This window comes from Sitophilus oryzae, unplaced genomic scaffold, assembly GCF_002938485.1.
Source record: "Sitophilus oryzae breed Bouriz unplaced genomic scaffold, Soryzae_2.0 scaffold_1442_pilon_pilon, whole genome shotgun sequence".
In the NCBI taxonomy this organism is placed as follows: domain Eukaryota; kingdom Metazoa; phylum Arthropoda; class Insecta; order Coleoptera; family Curculionidae; genus Sitophilus; species Sitophilus oryzae.
Genome location: NW_022146107.1, coordinates 2446161 through 2472004, shown reverse-complemented (window position 1 = coordinate 2472004; position 25844 = coordinate 2446161). Strand labels below are relative to the sequence as shown.

The window sequence follows — 25844 nt, the reverse complement described above, 5'->3', positions numbered from 1 at the left end:
CGTCTTCTATTTGGCAGCTTTAAATCACACTTCTTCCAAATTTGAGAATTAAGCCTCACCTTGCTGTCAATCAGTAACAACCAAAGATACTTATTTCAATCCGATTTCCATATTATTCGACCCATATTTTAATAAGCAAAGTATTAAATGAATAATATCCAATTATTTTTAATACTAAAGATATTTCGTTTTTCATTTTAATTATTATTTTTTCTTCTACCTTATTTTTACTGAAAGTTTAGATTCAATAGGACCACCAATCAACCTAGTTGAAGGGATCGGCCCATCAATCCCTGCCAACCAAACGATCCTCAGCGTCATTATCGAAGTCAAAACATTAATTAATTAATATGGTTAGCAGATTGTAACCCTGCTGTTTTACTATACGTATTACTAAAGTATAAAGAACATTTAGTGTCTATTTACCTATACCTTTAAAATTTAAACGAATAATTAAAACTGAAACTTTTGTTAAACGTGGAGATGTTTTTTTTATCAGTCTTAAAATGAAATATCAAATTTTATATAATAGTCAACTTCATGAAAGACTGGTATGGTTTTTCATAATTCCTTGTCGAAACTATGTGTGTTTGTTGTATGCAGTTAATTTGTTGTAGACGTGTTTTTTATAAGTTATTTTTTTACCAAAGAAACTTAGTTTTATCAATATGCTTCGAACATTTTATTAAACTATTGCAGTTGTCTTTAAAACAAAATATAGAAATATTAGAAAATATTGATGATATTCTAATCCTCTTTGTTTAGCAAGTATTTAGTCATATTTAATTCTTGGTATTTTAATTAAAAAGAAAACTTTACTCCTGTTAAAACATACAGGGTGCAATTTGAATGTTTTTGCTTGAACTCTGTTGTGGTTAAATATATTTACTATAAAAAAAAAATTGTTTTTAATAAAAATTATTGAAAAAAAAAAAAACTATATACAGCAGTCAAATTTGCAACATTCCATGAAAGCTGCAGGCAATGACTTCGTGAGTACTCGTACCTAAACTGCTATCGATAAGTAATATAACATAAATTATTATTTTGTTTTTTTCTGATACTTTGTGTTGCATAACAATAACGATTGGAAATAAAAATATATTTTAAATTTAATTAAATTCGATTTTTTTTTTAAATGCATTAAGAATTTTGTTAAATAAATAGTACAGAGAGAATAATGGTGTGATGACTTGAAAGAATACATATGATGGTTGAAATCAAGTTCCACTATATAAGTAGTAGGTATTTGCTCAATTTGTTTCTATGTAAAAGAAACAGATACTTAATATTCTTCTAAACTTCATATTCCAAATCGCTCAGCAAACTTATCATCTGTAAATTACTCTATTCGGCTGTGCCACCAAAAGAGACACCTTGCTCTCTCTAGGGTTCTAGAATCTTGATAATATCTCCCAATCATCCCTCCTTATAATTTTGTAATTCATGAAGCACTTTAAATATGTCTTCAATGTCACTAAAACAATTTTCAATAAAAAAGGTATTATGCGAATAAAATATCGGAAACAAAAAATAATCATTCAAAAGTGAAATCATATACTGTTTCCAAAGAGAACATTTCAAATAAACATTTTTTTTGGAAGTAGAATGTTGTGAGGACATTGCATTCAATGCTAATTTATTTTATTTTTGTTTGCAAAACAGTCTGATTTATCTTATATTGATAAGACTTTATTTTTTTTAATGCTATTTTTTTTTTTTTTTTTTTTTTTTTTTTTTTTTACTTCCTGTTTCTTTTTAATTTATTTTTTTTTTGAGGCCGAACAAAAGTAATTATTTAACTTTTTATTTTTTTTTTTTTTTTTCTCTCTCTCTCTCTAAAACCATAATATCAAAATATAACTCAACACAACACCGAAATTAACTTATATGTTTCTATTGTGTTTATTTCCATGCTATAAATTGTTAAAACAACCCCAAAAAACCAATTTTTTTGCATACTAAACTCGTGTGTGTGAGCAATCAAACCACATTTTTTATGTAAAAAACTCTGTGTTTATCGACCTGTATACGAACATTTTCTGTTATCAATATCACAAGATCTTTTTTTGAAAACTATTGTGTCAACTCCTTCTACTTACAGACTATTTTCCAAGAACCGTCCTGAAAATAAATAATAGTCCTTTAAATTATTTTAAAAGAACGTTATATCTTTATAAGAAAAACAGATAATTTTTGGAATCATAAACTTTATAAAACAATAATTATTTAGACTATACGGATCTATAATTTGCGTAGGAGACTATATTTTTGCGATTATTTGTTCACAGTGTAAATTAAAACCTTGGTGATATTTTAAACTTCATATTGTTAATTTTATTCACCGAGAAAATGAATAGCCTTTACAAAATCATTTAAATAATTTAGAACATTCAAAAATTTGTTTGCTTGTATCACAATTTGCAAAAGAGGATATGCAAAAGATGCTGGGCTTTTAATTTTAGTGAAAAACATTTTCCAAGTCTGATATTGAACAGATTTTAGTACAATAATTCTATATACACTATATAATATTATTTGTTTTATTTATTTTGATTCATTACAAATTCAATTTTGGATATTAATTTCAATAACGTCCTTAAAAGTCTAAACAAGCAACCAAAATTTTATATCTCTAACTATGAATATCTGTGTAGGTACTTATCTTATTCGAATGTATCCTCTGAAGGCTATATTTTCTCACTGCTTTAGTGTTTATGTCAACATGGTCAATAAAAAGACTTATTTAGAGCAAACATGACTTGCAGTCCTTGCACATCGTAACAGCTTTGTCTTTTCCCATTTTTGTTAGTAAGTAGGAGTGGATAAGCCAATTTCCAAATATTCCTGTATGTACTATTATGCCTTTTTATCACTAACAACTGCTGGACTTGTTGGCTATATGGCTTTAGTGTCCTTTGCATGCAACTAATACTGGATTCCACAACCACCAACATGGCATTTTGGCATTTTTAAACTCTTGGGTACTTCGTAGTAGTTCTATCCCCACTTCTGATATGTGTAACAGTAGATCTTGATTTCCAAATTAAAAACCACTGGATTTCCCTCATAACTTCTTTAGATAACAGCTCTCTCTATTAGGACTGTCCGGGCCAACAAACTCCATAGTGAGCCTTCCGTCATGCTCCAATCCGGTCAAGCGGCAGCCCTGACTGCGGCGGGCGCCTCACCCACCATCTTATCTCCCTCTTCGGCCTTGCTAAAAACCATGATTATGAAATACACTCTCTGACATAATACATAAACCATAATTTGTTAATCATAACAATACACTATATAAACAAGGTACTCATAAAAATCATAACACTTTATTGAAATGTTTGGATTGATTATCCATATTGGAGGTGGCAACAGCACAACGCATATTTTAATTTATTATAACAAAAAATACAAACATTAAAGAAAAACACGCATCAAACACAGGCAGGCCGTAAACATTGCCGAGAACTTCGTACTGTCGCCAACCACACGTCAAATGAACCAATGAGATTTGTGGAAAATTCAAACAGCTGGTTCTGTCAAATGTCAACCAGTGTCGCCAGCGACAGAACGTAGTTTTGAGAAGGATTACTACCCGAATGACCCGTTAAGCTCCGCCCACTAGATGCGCAATATCTTATCTAACCCTCCTTGTATCATGCCTTGATATATACAAGCATAAACTTGTTTGTAGAAAAAAATAGTGTATGATATGTGTGGTAAAAGGGATTTTATTTTGTATATTTAAGCTTCCCTTCTCTCAAAATAAAATACCACTTTTAGCACTTATATCATAAATAACTATTAAGAAATAATAGGCCAACTTTACGGCACTTTTATCAGTTTATTTTACCATATTATGTTTTTTTCATGATTTATGACATGTCCATTTTAATGGACATGGTGACTTTGGTTAGGTTAAGTTTGATTTGGTTTGGAAAAAATTACCAGAAGAAACAAAAGTGCGTAAAAAACTCACCTCAAAAAAACGTATATTTATGTGAAATATTTGTTTATGATACTTATTTCAAATAATATCATGAACTAGAAGCCATGATCCTAGTTTTTGCTAATTATTATTAGTGAGTATGAAAATTAAGAAAACAGTTTCTGCCACTTAAAAAACATAAATGAACATTACACTTTACGCAATACGTTCTTGATTTTCCTTTACAATTTTCAAATTTACGTCTCGTACTGTCTTTCTTTGCATTTACTTCAGGAAAATGTCCATAGTTGTCGTACCTTTGTTCCGAATGTGGCCTTTCTTCGGTTTTTACTTTTTTTATTAGGTCTTTGAGATTCATCAACCTCGCTTGGTCTTCCACTTTTTGGAGGATCTTTGTGGAGAATTAGATGTTCTGCAATATTCAATCTAAATTCCCACAAATCCATTATTTTGTTGGGTCGAATTCCTAGTTGGAGTGCATGTTTTTTATATTCAAGCCATGAATTTGCTGCCGCCATATCCAAAGCATGTGTAATCATGCGTACAGTCCATTTTCTGGAACGTCGATAAGACCTATATATATATACTCAATAAAAAATCTAATTTGTCAACGCCCCCCATATTTGCATTGTAGAGTTTTATAGACTCGGGGCGTACACCTTTTAATTTTTAGACGCCTTATCCCACCTTTATCCAATTTTCCTTCAGGAACAAAATTTGAAGCAACCAATACCGATTTATTATCAAACCATTTTGTGATAACTATACGATCCGTACTTACAAGCAACATCAAAATCCGTACTACAAGCAACATCAAAACTGGCTCTACCTTTCAGTTTTAGTTCTTTATCACTTGCCAGTTTTACACCAGCAAATCTGTTTATGCGTATTGTTCCTACTGCCATTATAGATCTGCTGTTTAGGTATTGAAATAAACTGTAGGTGCTAAAATAATTATCAAAATAAAGGCCATGGTATTTACCTTCTATTCTCTCGGCTAACTGTCCCAGCTCCTTGTCCAAATTGAGAATATATATCTTTTATTTCGGTTCCTGACTCTTGGTATATGATGAAGTCGTAAAATATTCCACTTTGGCCTGCCAAGATCCATAACTTGATCCTCCACTTTTTAGGTTTATTTGGAAGGTATTGTTTGATGTTTATTTGGCCTTCGAAAGGAGTAATTTGTTCGTCCACACAAAGATTTGTTTCTAGTTCGAGCTCCAAACAACGGTTTCTAATCGCATTGTAAATGTCCCTGACCTTCCATAACCGATCTGGATTATCATCCCTTGCTGTGATATCAACTAAATGTATTGTACTGCGCAATTTAGAGAATCGGTTAAAAGTCATGTTATCTTTTATTATGGAAATACCAGTACTTTGATTCCAGTACATCCTTGCTCTTGGGCATTTTAGATTTCCCATGACCATATGAATTCCTATAAATCGCTTCATCTCTTTGCATGTTGGGAAAAATCGAGCAATATTTTTTTGGTTTGCATACAAATTAGTTTTTTCTGACATTTGCTCTAGCAAAGAATGTGGTATATACTTCATAAAAAAACTTATCGGAGCAGGTAATTCATGTATTGGGTCGGGTTCAGAAGTAAACCATTTGACCGACCGCACAGTGCTTCGAACATATGGCTCTAGAGGACAAAAATGCAAAACTTCTCTTTTATTGTAGGCAATTTATTCAAACTAGGTTTATTTGACACTAATGATGAGTACTCTCGTTGTACTAAATGATGATGTTCTTAGTCCCACGTTTATGAAAAAAATCTTATAAATAATAAAAATGTTGGAGCTGTGTTCCATCTAAGGAAATAATAATTTATAGTATGAAAACGGTGTAAGTATTAAATAAATCCCTGTGAAAAAAAAGAATTGAAATAACATTAGAACATGATTCCTACAATATAAGCCAAATATAAGATAAAAATGTTTTTCTTTAATGAAAAAGAAACATTAATGTTATATTTAATTAAAAAAACTTAAGATACTATAAATTTACTTTAGGACAACAAAATGCATAGATCGTAACTACTCTGATTCAGAAGAATCACTGCTGACAGAATCTTCCAAATTTATGGTATCCAAATCACAGGTAGATGAAGTATCCTCACATATAAGATATTTCTGTACATCATTTGCTAATATGTTACTTTTTCGCGTTGTTACTGTTCTTTTTGTTGGTATGAGGGGTTCGGATGTTAATAGTTACCTCTTTAATAGACCATATTCATATATTATTTTTTCCTTCTCTTGGGTATGAGGTTTTATAATAAATTGAAAGATGGGAACTTTTGTATGCGACGTTTCGCTCCAACATAGTGGGTTTTTTTCAGGCACAAGTGGTGTCTCATTTGACTGCAAGGTTCATCAATATCTAATAAAGAACACATTTTTTGAAATACAAATAATTTTGAGTTCTTGTCCTTATGATCAAGCTATTAACCAGATCGGCTTTGCTAATCAATTTTACTCCATCTGAAAAGTATTATAAAATAAAGTTCGTCGCAAGCAGACGCAGGGAACTATACAAAAATTAAAAGTATATGAATATGACAACAGAAATATTCAATAAATACGATATGTCTTGATATGGTTTTTTAAATGCCTTTTTGAAGTTTGAAAACGTAAAATTTTTATACCCATTTAAGAATCATCTTAAAAAATAAATAAAAACTAAACAATCACGAACTTGTTTAGAAATAAATTTAAATTACATACCTTGTTTAACAATAGCCATAGTGGCTTTCAATTAAGTACGTACCGTTTTACTCCATAATATCAGAGTACGTAGATCACCGAGTAGCGACAGACACCGTCGGCTCTTTTGATGTGGTGGGACCAAATTTTCTTTCTCTCTCTTATCACGTGCTTGACAGATAAACAACGTATTTAACTGCTCAACTTATGAAGTGGTCCTATAAACGTGGTATACACTGCTCACCATTTGAAGTGGAATTAAATATTTATAATATTTAGAGATAAATGATATAATATGAATCTCATTGAAAAAGATTGAAAAGAAAACCTTGTGGTTGCTATTTAAAATGCAAAACAAGTTTTTGTGCTTTTACCTAATATCGATTTTATCTTTTTTTGTCAGTTTATTTTTACCTATTTTACATAAAATAATTTGTATAAAACTTAGTAATAAAAAAAATGGAATTGATGAAAAAGAATTTAAAAAGTACAATATGATCGAAAAAAAAGCGTCAGCGATGGCTATGAAATGACGATCGCTGTCATTTTATATGTAAAATTATATGGGGAATGTCATCGATGTTCATTTCAAGCCAACTGGACGCTGTTTTTTTTTTCGATCATACAGTATTACCTGGTATTACATTTTACCCGGTTGACTCTCGGTCCAAGTACGCTTGGATCGTGTCAACAGGGCTTTACTAAAGATATCTAGAATACTAATTTATAAGGATGCTGGAAAGAAAAAAAAAACAAATGTTTCGATTTATAACTTTTTAATTATACATGCATTAAGTTTCTTAATTTACGTACATTTTTTTGGTTTTATTAAATTTAAAATCTCTATTTCTAAATTTTAAAGTATAAAATATTTTACACCTAATAAATAATTTTAAAAGAAATGATTTTGGAAAGTCTTTACAGGGGCGATCAAATTCAATATTTTTGAATATATTTAAAAGCGAATTTGAAATTTGATCACCTATCATTTTTTTTTCAAATTCGCTATCAAAAATCAAATCTAAATTATAAACAAAATTTACGAATCTTTCTGGCGGTGAAGACAATCCACCAAAAATGCCCTTTAGAGGATCGAATGCCTTAAAATGTGTTAATAATGTGTGTACATCTAGCGATTGACACTCTCTGCTAAATGTTTCGCATATTTCGCATGAGTGAACCTGTAGACATCTTTTCATTAAATACCCACAAACATAATAAAAGGCATTTTGTTTCGGAATATTTTCAGTTCTGTAACTGTGGTCCGTTACAGATACAGCCAAAACTTCCAAGTTTGTTTCTGCTTCTGCCGTTGTCTCCAATTCCTTGAAATCGGATTTAAGATTCACTAGTAAGTGGTCGAGGTCTGGTTTGCAGTTCATATTTTTTGAATGAAAATAATTTTGGATAAATTGCTTTTTAAATGCTCTTTGGAACTGGATGGGGGTGGGATTTACGCAATTACCGCTTTGCTGCCTTACGCTCCCAAAATAGTTTTCCAGGCAGTCTGTATTCAGCCTTGCAGTCATGAGGTATTTATACCCTACTCCCTTTAGGTTGTCCCATAATTTAAAAATACTTTTTATAGTAATTGTCCAGCATTTAATAAACTTCAATGTGTTTGTTAGGTCCTTCCCATTTACGTTTATTATTTTTAAATTTTTCAAAAATTCTAACATTTCTATCAAAAATTGATTTCTGAAATTCCGAACCGTCATAAGCATATTGAAATTTAAATGGGTTTTGGGTTGAATTTGAATTCAGAACGTCAAAAAGACGATTAAATTTTTCAATTACTTCAATTGTACCAAATGCCTCATGAGGTAGTGCACCCAAACTCATGTATGTATTCATACCACATGCCACTGAATGGCTTAAAACTTGCGCCGCATAGCTTACTTTCATACTTTCAAATGACGTGGGATATAAATGAGCATAAGTTAGTTTAGGTGCACACCTATAAAACTGAGATTTATCTGAATTGTAAAATGTTTCAATATATGCCCATGATGTCTTTTTATTTTCAAAGGTAAAAACATGTTGTTTTAAGTTATTTCTTGTGGCCTTTGTTAAATGGCATGGATCGAAAAAATATAATAACTTTTGCCTCCCAATTCAAATTCTGATTTTCGCAGGTAACCCCTAAAATATTTGAGAGTTGGACAAAATTTGACCCCATATCGCTAGCAATTCCTTCTACATTCAATTGAATTTCTTTTAATTTTAGTATGCATTTTCCAAAATGGAAATAAGCTTAATGGCTTGCAACTGAGCACCTGCAAAAAGTATGCTATTGGTTGCTTCCATGATGAATATAAACCTCTTGCCATAATCACAAGAACATTTTGCAGGGCTCTGGTTGTCGTTCCCCATTACCTAAATCTTCAAAACCTATAATTTTGTCGCTCTTTATATCAAAAAACAAATTTGTCATAATCGACATTTCGTCAATACACAGAATACAGTGTTTGTCCTCCTCTAGCATAGACTTAGTTTTGAATTCTAGGGCGTCATAAATAGCCTGATTATCAAGTCCAGATTGACATTGTAGCGTTTTTTAAACAACTACCACTGCGAACGGCAGCTTTTCATCGGAGAGCAGTCGTGGATAAGGTATTTCACTAGAGAGAAAATTTATCAGTAATAATTAACAAAAGATATATAGATATTGGGCGCCAGGCATGTACAGAGAAAGAAAACACAGTTGTATAATACTTAAAACTAATGACTATATTTATTCGTGATGAATTCTGATGGTAAATAGCATTGTACAATTAATATAATTATTATAGTGGTTACTTGTTGAGTAAAACTATATATGTAAATAATATTAACACGTTCGCTACCAGGGCTGTTCTTATGTTTCGTCCTGCTGGACCATATATAGATTATGACAAATTAGAAGAAATAAACCTTCTCTGATTGTAATATATCCAATATGAGAGGAAAATATGCAATTCCTGTAGGATTTTTTGATCCGGCTCATATATGTGACGCTGGTCTATAGCATGACTGGAAATATCATAGACCATATGTCGCAAATATGAGACGTAATAAAACTAACAAATATAAGTAAATAAACTCTATTTCTTTCAAAACACGAACAAAATAATGTATTCTGATAACACAAGAACAAACAAAAACAAGAAACTCACAAAAAAAAACAAAAAAAAACTTCTAATGACATAAATACTAAAGATTATCTACTGGCTGCCTTCGTGATACTCCCGAAAACATGGATCTACACACAGCCCAATCATTTTTCCATCTTTGTCTTTACATTTAAAATAAAGTATTCTGATAACACAAGAACAAACAAAATCAAGAAACTCACAAAAAAAAACAAAAAAAAAACTTCTAATGACATAAATACTAAAGATCATCTACTGGCTGCCTTCGTGATACTCCCGAAAACATGGATCTACACACAGCCCAATCACTTTTCCATCTTTGTCTTTACATTTCTCGCAAAGAAAAAATGTCAGTGACCTTTTCTTTTTTGAGGAACAAATTCGGCATCTTCTTCGTTTTTCTGTTTTTTTGGGATAATGAGATGAATGTTTCACCTGACTTTTCCTTGATGGAAGTTGAACTTGAAGGTAGTCATGTATCAGCAGCTCCCTGAATTCAAGGTACGTAATTTTTTTTTTCTTAGCAACGTTGTGCAAATATGTACCATTCCATAAGCATATGTCTACAAAATGGAAAAATAGTTTTAGGTACCACCTAATAGTTTTTCTGGGTGTCGTATAATATGAGAGCATTTGGTCACTCCTGTCCACACCGGACATATGTTTGTTATAGTCAACCACAACACTCGGTTTCTCTTGTTCGGCCCCTCGTTTATTAGTAGTTTTTTCAGATCCAGGTCCATGCAACGTCGTTATCATGAGTACGTCGCGCTTGTCCTTCCACTTCAAGACCATCAAATTTTTCTTTTTTCGGAAAATGCTCTCTCCTTTGCGTAATTTGTAGTTAACTACTACTTTTGGGTTCCCCTTCCGGTTTTTTCTCAATGTTCCTACCACATGAGTTTTTTTTTCATAAAGAAATTCTGCAAGAGTTACACTGTTGTAATAATTGTCCAAGTACAATGTGTGACCTTTCCCAAAATATCGCTCAGCTAGTTTTGTTACTACAGCTTGTGCATGGCCAGTCTCATTGTTAACTGTGTCTTTCCCAGTATAAACCAGACATTCTAAAACAAAGCCGTCAGGGGTGCAAAGCTCATACAATTTTATTCCATATTTTGCACTCTTATTAGGAATATACTGACGAAATATCAATCGTCCACGCCAAAGTAGCAAAGCTTCATCTAGGGAAAGGTTTTTTCCAGGATATAAGACCTGTCGTATGTTTTCAAAAAGATGGTCTGCAACTTGTTCAATTTTATGTAAACGAGAAGTTTTTATATCATCTTTTTTGGTAAAACATAAACACCGTAAAATTTGTTCGAATCTATTTCTTGACATTGTATTTCCAAATATTGGGTGGGCATACAGTGGATTCCTACTCCAGTAGCACTTAACGTTGGGCATTTTTATGTTCCCCATTAGCATACATAATGCGAGAAAACGGCGGAATTCATCAGGAGTTATTGGTTTCCATTTATTCATTGTAGAATGCTTCGGTATTACATTGCCTATAACTGACAGTGCACGTAGATTGATCCATTCACAAATTTTTTCAAATAAGTTGTCATCAAACAATAGTTCAAATATATATCTGACAGTAGAGCTTTCTAAAATATTTACTTTCAACCCTTCGATTTCTAGAAAATCGAAAATCTCTGGTTCACCGTCAATTTCGACCCAGTCACTATCGATATCGTCTTGATTATTCGTTGGTTCATTATCAGGAACATTTTCATCAAGGTCGCTATGTGGTTCATCACTAAAATGTTCCGAGTCACTACTTGGACAATGTTCCACACTAGAACCCGATTCTGATGAAGGCTTGTAGCTACTTCCAGAATCTGAAAACATTTCTGGAATTTCATCAGGTTCCAGCATCTGAGAAAGATTTTCATTATTTTCTGAGTTCATAATTTTGTCGGCCTCTTCTTGAAGGTCTTTCTCGCTTAGAAATGTTCTTTTAGCCATCCCAGCTAAACACTGAAACAACATCAAAGGGAATATTATTACGCGTGTTACGAGTAAATATGTAGCAAACATACGAAATTGAGAGAAAAACAACGAGATTGACGAAAAACCTTTGAAATACAGCGTGCGCCTAAAATGGAAAATATTTTGTGACGTAACCTCACTTTTCCAGCACGTTTTATTTTCTTTGTGGTAATAATGATTTTTTTTTGTTTTCTAGTAGAATTATCATACAAAATACCATACCTAATAATATGTAAAACAAAAAACACTTACATGGACTAAAAACAAGAATAAAGCACAGCACAATTCGGATGTTATGTTGTACCGGTTGACACTCAGTTTCTACTAAACGGTGGAAGCAAAGCACAGACCATGCGACTCAGATATGCGCCACACTTTCCTATAGACCACATGCAAAGCACAAACCGCTATCTGCGAACGTTAATATTTTGTTCATCATTTAGTACAGTAGAAACCACGGCTCAAATGTGTGACGCTGGTCTATGAGAAAAATCCTTGTGGCGCATATATGAGCCACTTGGTAGCGAACGTGTTAAATACGTTCTATGAAAAGACTATCAAGAAAATGCAATGCGTGTAACGTTATAGAAAATATAGGAAAAGTAGCATTACTTTATTTAAATTGTTAAATTTATACGGTGTTAAATCAGATGTGTTGCAACCTGTAGATTCTAGAATCTATCTCGTTATTCATCTGTTAGTATAGCGTAATAATAATGTCTATAGAAAGTAATACTATTACAATGCGTGATATTATGAAATCTAAAATCTAAATCACACTTTTACTGCTGCATCGACATAAATATCCTTAATAATCTAACCACTAAATATAGTCTGTACGCTATTGTTTAAAATGTACGTTACTGTTTAAGACTGAAAACATTTTAGATGTTAAATGCAAAACTAGAACTTAAATATACACTTAGCTGTTCTTTTATGTAACCCTGCTTCAAACAGTAGCAGCGCGAGGAGGTCTAGCATCTCTGTACTGTCTGTCGGCGATCCAGGCTTAGAAATGGGGGTGAAGCAGCACGGGGCTCAAGCCACATCCACGCTGGGGCACTCTATGTGTAAGACAAATCAATCCTACTGGGGACACTTGTCCATGGGACATCCGTCCATAAGATAGTGGCACAAGAGAACACTACTAGGACCTTGAAAAGTAGTCCATACATTGGACACTTGTCCGTAAGACAATGTCCGTCCGTAAGACCCTCGAAATACTTCCGAGGGCTCAATAAATAATAAACAACACGTCCTTTCTTCCATGTGACATTCTGGAGGACAAAAGAAAAGGGACGCCAACGTGCCAGCAAAACACAAATACAAGTTGGGACATCCGTAACTCTACCCTAAAAATATTCAATAATAATATCGAATCTAAAAGGATAATATCTCATCTTTACCTGTTGCTTTGAAATAGCAGCTGATTCAGATTATACAGCAAGATTTAAATAATCACCATTTCTAAAAGCTGGGATAAAGCAGAGCGTCAAAACAAAGTGAGGTTAAGCACGGAGAGTTGACAGAAGCGATGTTGACAGCGCGCGCCTTCACAGAATAGTAACAGGGTTGTGTCGAACGATCACAGGGTTGGCGACCAGGGAACGTAAAAATTACGCGTCAAATAATCTATCCGGCCTGAACGAGAGGGAATCCGGTGATGATAGGCCAGACATCATATATTATATATAAAAAAAAACATGTAACGAACTAAAAATGTTACAACATGAAAGTTTTGCTGTCAACCTCTCAAGAGTTCGCTTATCTGGCAATGTTAACATTTTTGCCGGAAAGTGATAAGCTCTGGGGCTCTAAAAATGGGGAATGGGGCTCTAAAAATGGGCTCTGGGCCGACTAAAAATGAAGCGTACTTGACACTGGCAACAGAGTACCTAGATCCGTTGCCTGAGGCATACTTGAAATAAAGTATATAGAGATATTTGATAAATGGCAACAGTGGCAACGTCGCTTCTTCATATGACAGATAAACAACTTATTTCGCGCAGCCGCAAAGAAAATTGAAAACGGGACTGTCGCTACTCGGTGGTTTAAGTACTCTGATAATATACAGAACTACTATGAATGTTATTCTTTTCACTGATAAGATAATGATCGCAAATTTTATTTTTAGTGAAAATACTTGCTAACAAAAAACGCTGTTTATGAAAAGTAATATACAGGATGGTTGAACATTGCTATAAGTATAAAATTACATATTCAGATATTAGTAAATTTTAACTTTCTTAAATTATTAATTAATTTTTTTTTCGATTTTTGTCCATGGGACGAAGCACTGTGGGTCGTATTTCCAAGCGATACTTTTCTTATCAGTGAAATTATGAAGTGTATAAAATTCTTTTCTTCTATTCGCACTTTCTTCTGCAGCCATATTTTCGTTTTCTTCATTTCCCCTTTGAGCGTTATTTTCATTTTCTCCTTGTTGTTTTCCTTGGTCACTATTTCCATTTTCTCCTGGTTGTCTTATTTGATCGTTTCTTTCACTTTCTGTTATCTCTTGTTCATGCATAATATCATCATCGAGTTCCAAGATATCATCGCCTAGATCGGAAAGGTCACCCAGGTTGCCTACATCATCAAAATTATCTTCCTCGTCCGATAAACCTATTATTTCCGAATCATTGTCATTCAGTAGACAATCTAAAAGTTCTTTTTCTGTCCGAGGTCGCGCCCATATCTTTGGTTTACTGGTTGAAGGTAAATCCAATACTTCCCACGACACGGTCATTCCTTCTTGCCGAACGACAGAAACTTTGCGGCGATAAAAAAAAGAGTCATTAAAAAATGTGACCGTGTTTATATTATAATCCAAAGGAATACACAGAAATGATAGTAAACTCTACACGACACAAGTTTTTCGTTAAAATGGTGGACACTTTAGAGGTTATTGAATTCAAAAAATGGTGGCCAACCCATTACAAAAAGAACTGTTTGTCGGAAGATTCGGTAGGCAAAAAAGTTCAAAGAGATAAAAAAATAACTTTTCAAATTTCAACGTACTCTCATTTTTTTACTCAAATGATCACCCAGGAATCGTCACAGTATCAGAAAACATTAATGGCCTTACAAATCACAGGTTTTGGCTTAAAATAAGTAATCGGAGTTCACCACTACCAACAATCTCCGACAAAGTTCCAATTAACAAAAAAAAATTGACGATATTCGCAAGCTGATGGATTATATACCAGAAGAAGGAAGATTATTCTTTGAAGAAATTATGTCGAGGCCTACTACGGATGCAACTTATGAAGGTTAATACGTTTACTTTGTTATTTGAGTTTTTTGATGTTAATAAAACTTTCTAAAAAAAATAAAAATTTAAGTTCTTTTTAGAAACAAAATAAGTCAGTTAAATAAACAATAAATTATGTTATAACCAAACACATCTAATTAAGTCAAAAATTCAAATTCAAATTCAAACTTCTTTATTAGACCCCATTAAGTTTTACAGAATAATATTAGTATTAATAAATGTGTCTAAAGGGATCGCACCGCGATTAAAAAATCGATACAATGGCACAAAGTGCCAGAGTGGTGCGACCCCAAATACAAAATAGAAATAAATTAAATTATAAAAATAAACAGAATTAAAAAAATTAAAATTATATAAAAAAAGTGAAAATATAATTTTAATTTTAATTTTATCAGGGATGAGCGGAGATAAGCAGAGAGGCATAATGAAACAGTGTAAAAACCGGAACAGCAACCAATGACGGGCATATCAGAAGAACAAGAAGATCTCACAAATCAGTCGAAGAAATTATAATATTTACGAATTTAGTAAATGATTTTTAATTTGTTTTTTATAATCTCTAAAGGATTGAAACTTAAAGTTATTAGAAATATGATTCCACAAATGTGGCGCTATGAAACTGAAAGATTTTTGGAAGTTAGCTGTTCGGTGTTGAGGAATTTTAAAATAATGCCCTTGTCTAGTCGAATGATCATGGTCAACGTAGTGAAGCAATGTGAACAAATAGGGAGGCTGCTCTGTTGTTAAAATTCGATAAATGAATGTCATTAAATGAAATTGTCAGTTTATATTTACCCATTTCGGTCTATAAAAGCAGTGTTGTGTTTTGGCCAATACTTTATACATTTTGACAAAGTGACAGACTTTGTGCAAATTATCGAAACAAAAAGTTAGTTTTTTCTTACAGTATATAATATATATTTTCTCCTCTACAATACACTTTCGAAAGAGATGATTATAATAACATTAATGTAAACTTTCACAGACTTTGAATTTTTTCTTAAATATCTCTGGATGGTTTCTCGTTGAAAGAGGCTTTTGTAAGATATGATGTGTCTAAGGTTTACTGCATTAAAATTTTACCATAAATGTTCCCTAACAGTTACTTTCTTATCTAGAAATTTCGGAAAGAATAGACATATCAATTAAATCATAAAGTGGAAATAGTTTTCTTGCAGTTTTATGTATATAAATAGATTATATAATTCTTGCCGTGAACTGGCTATGAAAAATAATAAATCATATATTGGTTTCACGTTTAACCTTAGTTATCAGAGACAGATGTCAGTTTGTTTTTAGTCAGTATATAATTATATATGCATATCATAGTTACTGAAAATTATAAAAAAAAATAAATAATACAAATAATAATAAAACTTCTGGTATAAAATTGACACAGATCAATATCTGTGTCTACTTTATATCAATGTCCATAATATCCATACCAATGTATGCATCGAAATCTAATCTATATGATGACTCTGGTTTAATTCATCGACGTAATTAAAGCATTTTGGAAAATAAATTATTGAGAATCTTAATTTCCTACTACCAAAGTCTAACATTCAAATGTTGTCTATTATTAATGGCTTAAAAAGTAAGGTCTTTTAAATATTAAGCAATGGGTTAGAAACACCTTAAAATATATATATATATATATATATATATATATATATATATATATATATATATATATATATATATATATATATATATATATATATATATATATATTATATACAGTAATACCCCGGACTACGCGATAGGTGGGACTGAGCGCTATCCGCGTAAGTCGAATTCGCGTAAGTCGGGGTACAATTTTGCATATAAAGACATACAAAGTATGTTTAATTGGGACTGGAGACTAAATAAAACAATAATTTAGGAAATAATTAGTATCTAATTCTAAATAATATGACAATACAATATACAAACTATATTAATAGAGTGTATAAACACAATCCGAAGTTATTTTGATGTAGAAGGTTTCATAAATTGTAACAAAGTCGTCTGACGAGTCAATGATTTTTTCTTCTCCCGTAATATCTCCTCGTAGCATCCTAGTAATTTTTTTATTCCATGTTTTGTAACAAAACTGCGCTCTTCATTGGAGTCTATGCTTTCCAAAATTGTTAACCCTTTTTCAATCGAACTGAGGGCTTCTGTCAAGTTTCCAACTGTCATTTGATCTTCTAATTGAACTGGATCCAAAGAATCATGATTATCAATTTCTTCCTCTTGTTCACGCATTGTTATGAGCTCATCAATTGTAAGCTCCTCATTGTGTGAATCCAACAGCTCTTGAACATCATCACTATCCACTTCTAAATTTATTTGTCTACCAAGTTCGACAACGTCTTTGATCACATTGCAAATTTCATCAGGCCCTGACACTAATTCCGCCTGAGTCATAGTGGAGAAAAAAAATGGACAGAGTTTTTTCCAGACGCCATTTAAAGTTTTTTGTGAAATTTCATTCCAAGATTCTCCAATGATTCTCACTGCTTCTAAAACGTTGAATTGTTTCCAAAATTCTTTAACAGAGAGCTCGTTGTTTTGTCTCATAGCTTCATGCAGATGTGCAAACGATCGTCTCGTGTAATAAGCTTTGAATGTTTTGATAACGCCCTGGTCCATCGGTTGAAGCAAGCTGGTTGTATTTGGTGGCAAAAATTCAACTTTCACACGTGGGTCGAAACTAGTTAAAGTAGCAGGAGGATGACCTGGCGCGTTGTCGATTAATAGCATCACTTTAAACGGGATTTGTTTAGACTGGCAATAACGTTCGACTTCAGGTATGAAGTGATGACCAAACCAGTCTTCAAAAAGGGAGGCCGTCACCCAAGCTTTACGATTCGACTTCCAAATCACGGGCAAACCAGCTTTAGATTTGTTTTTCAATGCTCTTGGATTTTCCGAGCGATAAACTAAGAGAGGTTTTAATTTAAAGTCACCAGCTGCATTCGCGCCAAGCATCACTGTCAATCGATCTTTGGCGGCCTTAAAACCTGGAAAAGTTTTCTCTTCACGCGCAATAAAAGTTCTTTTAGGCATCTTCTTCCAAAATAGGCCAGTTTCATCTACGTTGAATATGGTTTGGCTGGTATAGCCACCTTCATTTATCATAGCTTTGAGTTTCTCTGGATAGAGAGATGCTGCCTCTTTATCTGCACTTGCCGCCTCTCCACTTTCTGCAATGCTATGCCAGTTACAGCGACTTTTGAACCGGCTGAACCAACCGTTACTGGCTTTAAACGTTTCATCTTTAGCCATCTCCCCAGCTTCTTCTTTTAATTTCTCAAAAATTTGTTTAGCTTGAAAGCACACCGTGTTCTGATCAATAGGACAATTTTTCACACTTACTTGATTATCACACCATAATTTTAACAATGTTTCCATTTCAGCGATAATACCATGCCGTTTACGAATGATGCTTGAATTCAAAGACTGAGCATTTTTCACAGCTTCGAGAATTTTTTCTTTACTTTTCGTAATTGATCTGACTGTCGATTCCGGAAGTTCATACTTCTTCGCTAAATCACAAATTTTTATTTTTGCATCGTAGTCTTTAATAATGTTAAGTTTACACTCCAAAGATAATGTTTTTCTCTTCTTGTTTAAAGCAAAAGAGTCGGTTCTACTTCGTTTGGATGCCATAGTACTTAGTAAATATCTCAGGTCGTCGCACAACGCACAAAAAAACACAAAATCGTAACTTATGTACCTACGCGCCGATTCCGCACTACACGTATGTGCTTGTTGTAAACTGAACGAATAATAATGCGGGCGGGGGGAGTCAGAAACAAACGCCGCCGCTTGACCTTGACTGCACGGCGTTCAAACAAAAAACGAATAGACGAGAAAATTAAATCGCGTAACTCCGAATTCGCGTAAGTCGAGGTAGCGTAAGTCGGGGTATTACTGTATATATATATATATATATATATATATATATATATATATATATATATATATATATATATATATATATATATATATATATATATATATATATATATATATATATATATATATATATATATATATATATATATATATATATATAATATCGCCTCACTACTATAGTGAGTTATCCACGCAGTTCTACATTGAGACAGGGATTTCTATCGACACGATTAGTTAACTAGTTTATAAAGTATAAATGAACAATTTTGGCAGAATCCTTTATGGAAGTGCCATCTTATGGGTTTCTGTCTCTGCTTAGTATGCATATATGTATATGTTAAATTGTCACAGTTTAATAAATCCATGTATTGATGGCCGTTAAATTGGTTCATTTTGGTTGCATTCAATAAACATATTTATAATTTCAGCTATTTTTGTATAAAAAAATGCTTTCTGCACCGCATTCATTAATTTGCAACCTTCAGTTCTTTAAACATCTACGTATAGAAAAATCAAGATAATGCATTCGGACTGGACGCGAATATAATTGTACGATCAAACGAACTTACCTGAAGTGAAGTTCGATCGTAATGATATGAGGCGTCCAGTCCGAATGTATTGTCTTCCCACCCTTCCCGTTTTGCCCCATGGTCGCTTGAATTAATGAATAAATCTTTGAAAAATGAATACCGACCGCCGCGCCAGGGCCGGCGCCGCCACCTAGACTAGCAACGGGAGGGAATTTAGCTTATAGCTTTAAAATTGTGCACGCAGGGACGGTACTACGTATAGAAAAATCAAGATAATACATTCGGACTGGACGCCTCATATAATTACGATCGAACTTCACTTCAGGTAAGTTCGTTTGATCGTATAATTATGGTTTTTAACTAAAAAAAATCTAAAAAAAGTTAAATAATCTTAATATTCTAGAAGTTATCGAATTCAAAGTATTTCAAAGAAGTTCAATTTTGGCCCCAAAATGATTTTGAAATCTTGCTTTTTAACACTTTTTTTCAAATTTTTATTACTACCATTGACTGAAACTCATATATCGATTTTTTATCAAAATCGGACAATATTGAAATTTTTTTGACAGCTGTCAAATTTGACAGCTCAATTTTTTTTCTTTCAATTTAGCACATGGCTATCCTATATATCAATTTTTATCGAACAACTTTGAAATTTTTTCGAAAGCTGTCAAATTTGACAGCTCAATTGTTTTTCTTTCACTTTAGCCCATGGCCATCCTATATATCGATTATTATCAAAATCGAACAACTTTGAAATTTTTTTGACAGCTGTCAAATTTGACAACTCAACATTTTTTTCTCATTTTTTTTTCATTTTAGCCCATTTGCCCCGAACAAACGTACCATTGCGATTAAAAAAGTAGTACAACAAGATATGATTTAATCTGCTGGTCTATAATAAAATAAAAAAAATCGCGGAAGGTATCAAATTCAATTTCCCGCATGCGCAAACCCTAATTTAAGTCTTGCATTGATAAATTTTATTGTTGGTTATGGAATGCATAATGGATGGCATTTGTTGATGTTTTATGGCGATTTGTATTTTGTATTTATTATTTTTGCATTAATCATGCATTAATCTCATAAACATTTTGTTTGCATTAAGTCTTAAATTTTGTGTGAGTTAAAAATGTTGGCGAAAAATTTGTTAAACATTGTAGCAGCAAAAGAAGAATATAGATTAGAAGAAATACGGCATTGAAAATTTAGAACGGCGTTTATTGCGAAATGAAAGCAATCCCTTCGCAGTTTATGACATAAGATTTAAAGTGCTTTTCAGATTAAACAAAGATGCTGCGCAATACGTTTATAATGAAATTGCAATTCCTAATATTGTAAAATTTTTTGGAGTCCTAAGATTCTATGCTACCGGAGCCTACCAGGCGGTAGTTGGTCGTGGATTTGATATATCCATGTCCTAACAGAGCATGTCACGAGCGGTAGAAGAAGTTACAACTGCAATTGTAAATACATTGGCAGAAGAATGGATATGTTTTCCAACAACACCCCAAGCGAAAAACATAATTAAAGAAGGATTTATGGAAAAGTTTAACTTTTCTGGAGTCGTAGGGGCTCTAGATTGTACCCACGTTGAAATATTAAGACCATTGGTAGAGGAACACAACTATATCAACAGAAAGGGTTATCAATCAAAGAATATTCAGTTGGTAAATTGTGTTTTAGGAATTACTGTAGTTTGATGAGTGATTAATTGTTTAATATTTAAGATTTGTGATCACAATTTAAAAATTATAAATATTAATAGTAGATATGCTGGTGCTACACACGATTCGTTCATTTGGAGAAATTCAGCGGTACGAGCAGAGTTGGAAAGAAATTACCAAAGGGGTAAGTAAACAAATATTATGTTTGTAGGTTTCTACGTTTTTGTTTAATAGGTGAAAGAAACAGTTGGTTGTTGGGGGATTCAGGGTATCCTCAAGAACCTTGGTTGATGAGACCAGTGATAAATGCATTGCCAGGTCCCCCCGAGTATAGATATACCCAAGCACATATACATGGCTTAAGAAGGTGTAGTAGTCTAGAAGAAATAGTAGTATACATGGCTTAGAATATAGTAGGAAAGAAATTGTATTGAACGGTGTATTGGTATGATGAAGGGAAGATGTTTGTGTCTCTCAAAAGTATAGAGATATTTCCCAGAAAAAGTTGGAAACTTAGTCAATGCCTGTGCTATTCTACACAATATTTGTCTTAATGATGGTGCAGGCATTGACTTTGATTTGGTAATACCACCTCCTTGGTGGTATTACCATCCCTTACCATCCTACACACACCACCGGCACTAGCAGTAGATTGTGTTTGTCGTCGAATATCCAGCCCGTTCAACAATCGATCCGAGCATATCTTTCATCTTCGTCTTTTCAACGCTAACCGCGTCGATCTCGCCTATCTCTTTCTCACAGGATTGATTGTTGAACGGGCGGGAAATCCACGAGCTTGCGACGTTACTAATTGACATCTTGATATAAATTGCAGACCTGCCGCTTCTGTTGCGTGTTTTTAATGGACACAAATCGAAATAAAAACTTCAAACGGTAAAATCGTAAAAGCGCTTCATACGCAAAAAAGCTAAAAAGCAAAAATCGCTTTCTGTGTGGCCGTGGGCTAAATCGTTAAAGCCTTTATAACGTCTTTTGCGACTAGAAATAAAAGACCACGAACACATACGAGTGGCCCAATCACAAGCGTGTGTCTTTTTATTCAATCGAATATCATAATAACTATTACCATTACTAATCAGTCAATAACAATTTTATTAATTTATAAGGAATATTTGAGGAATACCACAATAACAATGTAGGCCTAGTCGGAGGGGATGGATTTAATATGAGACAAAATATTATACTAAGATATTTTACATTTTAAAAGTATATATGTATAAGGGAAATCAATAAAAGTTATGCAAGTATATTATCATGTGGTTTGTGTAATATTGTTCAGATAAAAAAATGTAAAGTTTTGCCGAAGTCAATTGGAACGGGTTAGGACTCAATTTTGGCACTTTTTTTGTCGGTGCCATTATCGGCATCATCTATACCAGGGGTGGGCAAATACTTTAAAGCGCGGGCCAAAACGAAATTTTCAAAATGTCCCCCGGGCCGGAGGACTATACCGCATATGCTTTGCACAAGCGGATGTTTTGGATGGAGTTTTTTCCCTGCCAATTTTTTTTTGACAAAAACACTAAGTATCATTTCAACTTGAATAAAATATGTCACGTAATTTTTAAAGAAATATTTTTATAAATAAATGGCTATTAGATAAACCAGTCAATGAAACATTTTACTTTGTTACTTATTTATGTCTTAACGATACAAATTATTTTATATTGACACATAGTTATTACAATTTAACATTTATATTGCATTTCGTAAATATAATAGTAAATAGAATTCAAAAAGAAAAAGAAAACATCAAACGTTAAAATAAATATTTAAAGTTAATGCGAAACGTGAAATCTCGAATGTTCATCTGACATTATTTCTTCAAAATTGGGTTCCAAATCACTTGTAGCAATCCTTAATACCGAGTGTAGATTTTCGTCAGTAATTTGTGATCGATATTTATTTTTCGTGGAAACCATTAAAGAAAAAGTTCTTTCACAAATATATGACGAACCAAATAAAACAAGGTATTTTTGAACATAGTTCAAAAAATGTTTGAAATGTTCGTTATTCAAAGCGCCATAAAAAGCACTCAATTCGTTTGAGTGAAAATTTTCTTTTAGTAAATTATTTGATTGTAAGTCAATTAGTTCTAGTTGAATTTCAACAGGAGCCTCTTGCACATCGAAATTGAAAGGTTGGCTAATTAATGATAAAGGTTTTTCAATAGCTTTGAAATCTTGAAATCTTCTTTGGAATTCAGAATGCAGGTCTTGTGTTATTGCACTATATTTAAAAAAATCTGTATTTTTCAATGATTCTCGCCGTGCTTGCAATGAGGGGAAATGATTTAATAATTTATTATTAAAGTTTTCAGTAAATAAATTGAGTTTTGTCATAAATGCTTTGACGTTTGAGTGCATATTGAAAGCGAATTGGTTTTTCTTGTAGATTTATATTTAGTTCATTCAAATATTTTACGATATCTACTGAAAATGAGAAATCGTTTAGCCAAGCTCTATTTTGCAATTCAGGAAAATCATGTAGTTTTTCTTTTATCGACAAGAAGGATACTATTTCATCAAGCAAATATTGAAATCTGTCCAAAACTTTACCAATGCTAAGCCATCTCACTTCAGTGTAATAAGGAATTTCGTAGAAGTCACTTTCAATTTCTTTCAAAAATTCAACAAACTGTCGATGGTTTACGGCACGTCCTCGGATAAAATTCACAACTTTGGTCACAACAGTAACGACGTGATTCAATTTTAAAACTTTTCTGCATAGCACTTCTTGATGAATAATGCAGTGCAAAAATAATATATCGTGTTCTGGTTGTAACTCTTTTACTTTGTCGCGAATTCGTTTAAGTAAGCCTACATTTTTCCCTGTTAAACTAGGACAACCATCCGTAGTGACGCTTACTATTTTATTCCAAGTTAAACTTACTTTAACTAAACACCCTTCAACAGCGAGAAAGAAGTCTTCACCAGTAGTTGTATCTTTCATTGGATGCACACTAAGAAGATCCTCGCTAATTTCACAGTTCTTGTTAATGCCGCGAATAAATATTAATAATTGACTTGTATCAGTAATATCGCAGGACTCATCTAAAGCCAGAGAACAATAGGTAAAATCAGCCATTTTTGTTCTTAGCTGGTCAAGTAAGTTTCCTGAAATATTTTCAATCCGTCGTACTATTGTTCTTCTTGAAAGGCTTACATTTTCAAAAATATGTTTCTTTTCAGGACAACATATCTCCGACACTTGTACCATGCATTGTTTAACAAATTCTGCCTCAGAAAACGGCTTACAGAACTTAGCAATTTTGTGTGCGACAACATAACTCGCTTTTGTGGTAGATTTCTCTATATTACTTTGTTTGGTAAAAATATTTTGTTGCTTATTCAAGTTTTCTGCTACAGTTTGAAGTTCTTTTAAAGAATGTGATGCATATTTTGGATGTTAAGTAAAGTGCCTGTTTAAATTGTATTCTTTAAAAACAGCAATTGTTTCCTGACAAACTAAACAAATTGCTTTCTTATTTATGTTTGTAAAAAGATATTTTACCGTCCAAGCTTCATTGAAGTTTCTGCATTCCAAATCAACTTTTCTTTTTTTAGATTGACTCATTTTACAAAGGTCTACAAACCTATAATTTAATTAATACAATAAAATAAAACCAGTGTTTTAAAATTTTACTTACAAAAAGTCCACTTTTTCAATTTTATATTTGCAAACTAATATTAGACTCGAAACAAAAGAGTATGCGATCAGTACTAAATCAAAATTAACAATACGCGTGGTGCGACCTGTCGTCCCTCGAAAAGTGAGAGGAGTGCTGAATACCTTTCGTTGCAAATGCAAAGGTCCGCTAAAATCTCTCTCGTCTCAAGGTTCCTTAAACTTGGGTGTTTGCGGGGAGTGAGCCGCAAGGCAAAGGAAATCGGCGTTTGCTGGTTGGTCAAAATTCGTCCGGATGAGGCGATATCGGTTTTAGCTGAATAGACCCGAATTGAACCGATGTATTACAACAGGTCTAGTAATGAGAACATTGGGAACTATCGATATCGAAAAATTTTTCCATTCTAAAATTACCAAGAGGTTAGTTTTCTTATTTTTTTCCGATAATTTAAAGAAATTAATTTATTACCTATATAAATAATGTACTACTGTCAAATACTATTGTAAAACAATTTGGATTAACTATCTAATCAAATATTTCGATAGTTTTTATTTGAACGTAGACCTTAGTTCCCATTATTAGACAGGTTGAGAGGACTGAATTTCTAGGTTAGGTTCGTTTTAATTTTGTTTCCGTTCGATATCATCGATCTCGTTTTTAAAATCTTGAGTGAAAATCGGGTGGAAATTGAAAAATATGATGTGAGTTGGTATTTTAAAAAGGTGCTTATTTTAATTATGGGTGATGGCCTAGGTAATTCATGTAAATTTGTAAATAGTATTATTATTTTATGTTTCATATTAACAAGAATATAATAACAAATTACTTTGCATGTACATCGGTATGTGTATTTTTATTTTCGCCTCACTTATGACAGCACCCCAGATCCGCCACTGATATGCCGTCCACATGCATTTCGAACCTAGCGCGATCTCCTTTGTGTTCAACGAAAAAACCGCCTTGAGAGCGATCGTCGTGAGCGACCCACGTGAGAATCACACGAGGATTGTTTCAAGATCGCGACATCG

General features: G+C 32.9%; 4 protein-coding genes across 5 annotated transcripts; 1 reads left to right on the top strand and 3 right to left on the bottom strand.

The window, feature by feature from the left end:
- Positions 1 to 9499: 9499 nt before the first annotated feature.
- On the bottom strand, positions 9500 to 12322 carry LOC115877047 (piggyBac transposable element-derived protein 4-like). Of its 2 annotated transcripts, none has more exons than XM_030893113.1 (2): positions 10086 to 12322; positions 9500 to 9905 (listed from the first exon to the last, which is right to left on the bottom strand). In XM_030893113.1, exons 1-2 carry the CDS (start codon positions 11836 to 11838, stop codon positions 9868 to 9870), a joined length of 1791 nt encoding a protein of 596 aa, XP_030748973.1. In that variant the 5' UTR covers positions 11839 to 12322; the 3' UTR covers positions 9500 to 9867. The 2 variants fall into 2 exon arrangements, with proteins under 2 accessions (XP_030748973.1, XP_030748974.1); XM_030893114.1 differs by having other exon boundaries at positions 9500 to 11778; positions 12043 to 12322.
- A 4710-nt stretch (positions 12323 to 17032) lies between these two features.
- On the bottom strand, positions 17033 to 18721 carry LOC115877218 (tigger transposable element-derived protein 1-like). Its single transcript, XM_030893376.1, has one exon. The coding sequence runs from the start codon at positions 18719 to 18721 to the stop codon at positions 17033 to 17035; it is 1689 nt and encodes a 562-aa protein (XP_030749236.1).
- Positions 18722 to 20930: 2209 nt separating this feature from the next.
- LOC115877217 (putative nuclease HARBI1) lies at positions 20931 to 21574 on the top strand. The gene is made up of 3 exons (XM_030893375.1): positions 20931 to 21170; positions 21231 to 21351; positions 21402 to 21574. The coding sequence occupies exons 1-3, from the start codon at positions 20931 to 20933 to the stop codon at positions 21572 to 21574; spliced, it is 534 nt and encodes a 177-aa protein (XP_030749235.1).
- A 1930-nt stretch (positions 21575 to 23504) lies between these two features.
- LOC115877215 (general transcription factor II-I repeat domain-containing protein 2-like) lies at positions 23505 to 24275 on the bottom strand. The gene has a single exon (XM_030893374.1). The coding sequence runs from the start codon at positions 24273 to 24275 to the stop codon at positions 23505 to 23507; it is 771 nt and encodes a 256-aa protein (XP_030749234.1).
- Between the last annotated feature and the right edge of the window lie 1569 nt (positions 24276 to 25844).